This window comes from Saccostrea cucullata, unplaced genomic scaffold (assembly GCF_032062105.1).
Source record: "Saccostrea cucullata isolate Sc308-1 unplaced genomic scaffold, CSIRO_AGI_Scuc_v1 ctg20030, whole genome shotgun sequence".
NCBI lineage: Eukaryota > Metazoa > Mollusca > Bivalvia > Ostreida > Ostreidae > Saccostrea > Saccostrea cuccullata.
Genome location: NW_026937920.1, coordinates 3,854 through 7,983, shown reverse-complemented (window position 1 = coordinate 7,983; position 4,130 = coordinate 3,854). Strand labels below are relative to the sequence as shown.

General features: G+C 37.4%; 1 protein-coding gene across 1 annotated transcript; it reads right to left on the bottom strand.

Annotated features, from left to right (window-relative positions):
• Nucleotides 1–1,709: 1,709 nt before the first annotated feature.
• On the bottom strand, nt 1,710–3,014 carry LOC134249071 (uncharacterized). Its single transcript, XM_062731430.1, has one exon. It carries the CDS (start codon nt 3,012–3,014, stop codon nt 1,710–1,712), a length of 1,305 nt encoding a protein of 434 aa, XP_062587414.1.
• Nucleotides 3,015–4,130: the final 1,116 nt, after the last annotated feature.

Genomic DNA, 4,130 nt, shown 5'->3' with positions numbered 1-4,130 from the left:
TAATATAACGGGATCTTTTAAACTGTAACAGATCAAGACACTAAACTTATATGAGTAATAAACCATGAAGATTGGGCAACAAATAAATGGTAAAATGCGCCCACCGTCACTTCCGGTCGTCACAGAAAGTGATAAAAAAAATTGAAAATGACTTTTGTATGTTATTAAGACTATAATTGTCTAAAGTAAAGTAAAGAATCTTGGTAAATTATACCTCCGGCCGTTTGTTTTCCTGAAATCATTTAAAATATTATATGCTTTTTTTTAAAACCTAGATAAAAGCTCATTCATGCAGACAAATAGAGGAGAACGGAAGACCTTCTTTGTTGCTGTAGCAACAAGAGTTTCTAGTTATTATTATTATTATTAAACATTTATAAAGCGCCCTATATATTAAACTCTAAGGCGCTGTACAAACAATATATGTAAAACAAATAGAACTTAAAAATTTACAGCAATCACATTCGAAAAATTATAAGTTAAATATATAAAAAATTTTTAAAGTGTCCAATAAACGTAAAAGTAGTAAAAAGATTATAAAAATTTAAAAAGTGTCCAAAATATAATAAAAGTCTTGGATACACAATTTATAAATCATAGGCCTTTTTAAAAAGAAAGGTTTTAAGCTTTTTCTTAAAAATTCCAAGAGAGTCACACTTTCTTAAATTCAAAGGCAAAGAGTTCCATAAAGTGGACGCCGCTTTGTCAAATCGTCTATTCCAATATGTCACAGTTCTTGTTGACGGAATCACTAAAAGATTAGCTGATTCTGACGTAGGGTACGTGAAGGTATATACGGTTCGATTAGTTCGCTAATATAAGTTGGAGCTTGTCCGTGGAGTGCTTTAAATGCATACACAAGAGTCTTGAATTGGCAACGAAACTCTACTGGCAGCCAGTGAAGGTTGATCAGTACAGGGGTTATATGATCATATTTTGACTTCGATAGTGTTATTATGCGCGCAGCCGTATTTTGTACGCGTTGAAGCTTGTCTGTAAGTTGTTTGTTGATTCCTACAAGTAAAGCATTTCCGTAATCCAGACGGGATGTAACTAACGCATTAACGAGCGTTCTGCATGCATCTTCAGTGATGTAGTTCCTAATACGTCCGATGTTTCGCAGATGAAAATAACATGATTTAGATAATGCATTGCAGTGTTTTTCCATTGTTAATGACGTATCAAAATATGTCCCAAGATTTTTAACAAAAGGGGTATTGTGGATGATATTATTTCCAAATGAAAGACTGAAAGCTTCAATTTCAACTGATCTGGTCTTAGGTGCAAAAATCATGAGTTCCGTTTTTTCCTGGTTTAGTTTAAGTAAGTTTACACTCATCCAGTTTTGAATGTCATTTAGGCATGCAGTTAGCCGGATGGAGATGTTATCCCAATTATCCCGGGGTTCTATCATGTTGTAAATCTGCGTGTCGTCTGCATAGCAATGGTAGTTCATGTTGTTTCTGTAGCAAATTTCCCCAATTGGTTTTGCGAACAAGCAGTAGATCCTGGGGCCAAGTACAGAACCCTTGGGCACGCCAATCTTGAGTGATTTTGGTCCCGATAATGTTGATCCAATCGATACTCTTTGTGATCTATCGCCTAGGTATGATTGTAGCCACTGAAGGGCTGAACCACCTATCCCGTAGGAGTATTCTAGTCGACGGAAAAGTATATCGTGGTCAATGACATCGAACGCCGCGGACAAATCAAGCATCAGTAGCACAGCATCCTTTGTCAAGAGATACCGCAATATCGTGATGAACTCTAAGGAGGGCAGTCTCTGTGGAATGAACCGCACGATACGCTGACTGAAGATTGTCGTGTAAAGTGTTCGAAGTAAGATGATCTTCGATTCTTTTTGCGACGACTTTTTCAATGATTTTTGAAACGTATGATAGGTTTGAAACCGGCCTATAGTTCTTCAGACACTTTTTATCTAGAGATGGTTTCTTGAGAAGCGGCTTAACTATCGCCTGTTTAAAATCCTCTGGAAAAACGCCTTCGGTAAGTGATTTGTTAACAAGACAGGTGATAATTGGTAGGACATTTTCAATGCATGTTTTCAAGATATTCGTAGGCATTGGATCCAATTCGCAGAACTTAGGGGCAGTTTTCAACACAATTTTTAAGACTTCATCGGGAGAGGTTCTAGAAAATTCTCGAAGCGGGCTTCCCACGAAATTTTTATCTGCCCATAGCGCGTCTTGTATTCCGTACTGTTCGTTGTTATGTTGTACAAGAGCCGTTCGAATTCCTAGAATTTTTGATTCGAAAAAATCGGCAAATTTATCTGACAGATTTGATTCATTGTCACAAATTGGTAAAACAATTTCTGATTTTTTCCCAGTTAATTGATTTGCAATGCTGAATTGTTGTTTTGAGTCATTTCCGGACTCTATTATTTTCGAGGAAAAATAGTCCCTCTTGCTTTGAGTAAGAAAAGCGCTGTATTGTAGACATTTGTCCTTGAATATCTCCTTATGCACCGCCAAACAAGAAAGTCTCCACGTCCTTTCCGCTTTGCGTTTTTCACGTTTTGCCTGTAGCAATTCGTTTGAATACCATTCAGTATTCGGGCGCAAAACAATGTTTTGGGTGCGAAGGGGGGCGTTTTTCTCAACAGCATTTCGAACACAATCGTTGTAAATATTCACCAGATCGTTTAGCGGTGATGTATGTAATACATTCTCAGATGGAAAATTAAGGTCACTTTTGAAATTGTCTATGTTCATTTTCTTATAGTTCCTTGATGACACGGTTTTCCGTTCTCTGGGTGGTTTTGAGACACATAATACCGTATTGATTCCTTTATGATCACTGTAAGACATTCCTCTGGAATCACATATAAAGCTCTCATCGACTGTCGGGGGATGTTTCAATATTTTTGTACATTCTCTCGTTATAACAACATCTAGTAGATGACCACGAACATGTGTTGGTGTTTTCACATGTTGAACGAGACCATACTCTGATAACGTATTTATGAACTTCTGCGTTGACATATCATTCATATCTTCTAGATGAAAATTCAGATCTCCTGTAATTAGTAGTTCTTCTGTATCGATCACATGACTACTGAGATATTCCAACCATTCGGTGTAAAACGAACACGTTGTTAGCTTATTAACTTTTGATGGAGGCGGTCTATATACTACACAGATCCGTTTGCGAACTTTTTAATCACCCCTCGTATAATTACCGTCTTCCTTGGAAGACGGTATTGTATAGTTGAAGTTTTTTACAGTCTTCGGACTATGCTCTTCCTCTCTTTTGTGATTGGTAGAAATTGCATGATGAGAAAATTTTCAATTATTTCATTGGTTGAAATGCTGTTCAAGGCAAGGGAGATAACTTTCTGATGATCTATTTTTCGTACGACTTAACAATTTTGCAAGATTTCCAATCTTAAAAAAATGACAAAAAGAACAACAAAATCAGCAGTAATTATTTCTTAATAACATGATATTTTTTAAAGCAATAAATAAAAAGGTCTCTTTAATTTCATTATAAATAAAAATTGATAGTTATTGCTTGCAGGCTTTACAATTTGTTATTATTCTTTTCCCCTTTCTTGTTTGAAGAATGAATGGGAATCAGCCGAGGTTTGCCGAAAGCTCTCGGCCAGTTTACGGAGATGAGCGAGCGACAACCGTGGTAGGGCTAATGCCCGTAAAAAGCTAATTTAGCAATACAACATCAAGAAATTCAAAAGAATTATACGGCCTATTAAGTATAGATCTGTTTACTGTTTAAAATTGTTGCTAAAGACGGTAAGCTTTTTTGAAAAGCTCTACTTGTATCAATGTCTAATTAAAGTGAAAGCTCAGTCGGTAGAGCGCTCGCTCCGTGATCGGGAGGTCGTGAGTTCGTATCTCGGCCGCGATGACCCAGTCGATAAAATGGGTAGCGACTGTTCCTTCGCCATGCGCTCGGCACTTTGAAGTGAAAGTTGCGGGTCCTTCGGATGAGACCTTAAAAACCGAGGCCCCGTGTCAGCGGCAGGCGTTGGCACGATAAAGATTCCTCACTGCTCAATTGCCCTGAGTACAGAGTAAAGGTCAAAATTTAAAGCCCTTTATCGGCATACGGTGACGTCTCCATATGAGTGAAAAATTCTCGAGAGGGAT

What these genes read in the sequence shown, in the direction of transcription:
- LOC134249071 (XM_062731430.1), bottom strand. Translation starts at nt 3,014, where the DNA reads ATGAATGATATGTCAACGCAGAAGTTCATAAATACGTTATCAGAGTAT.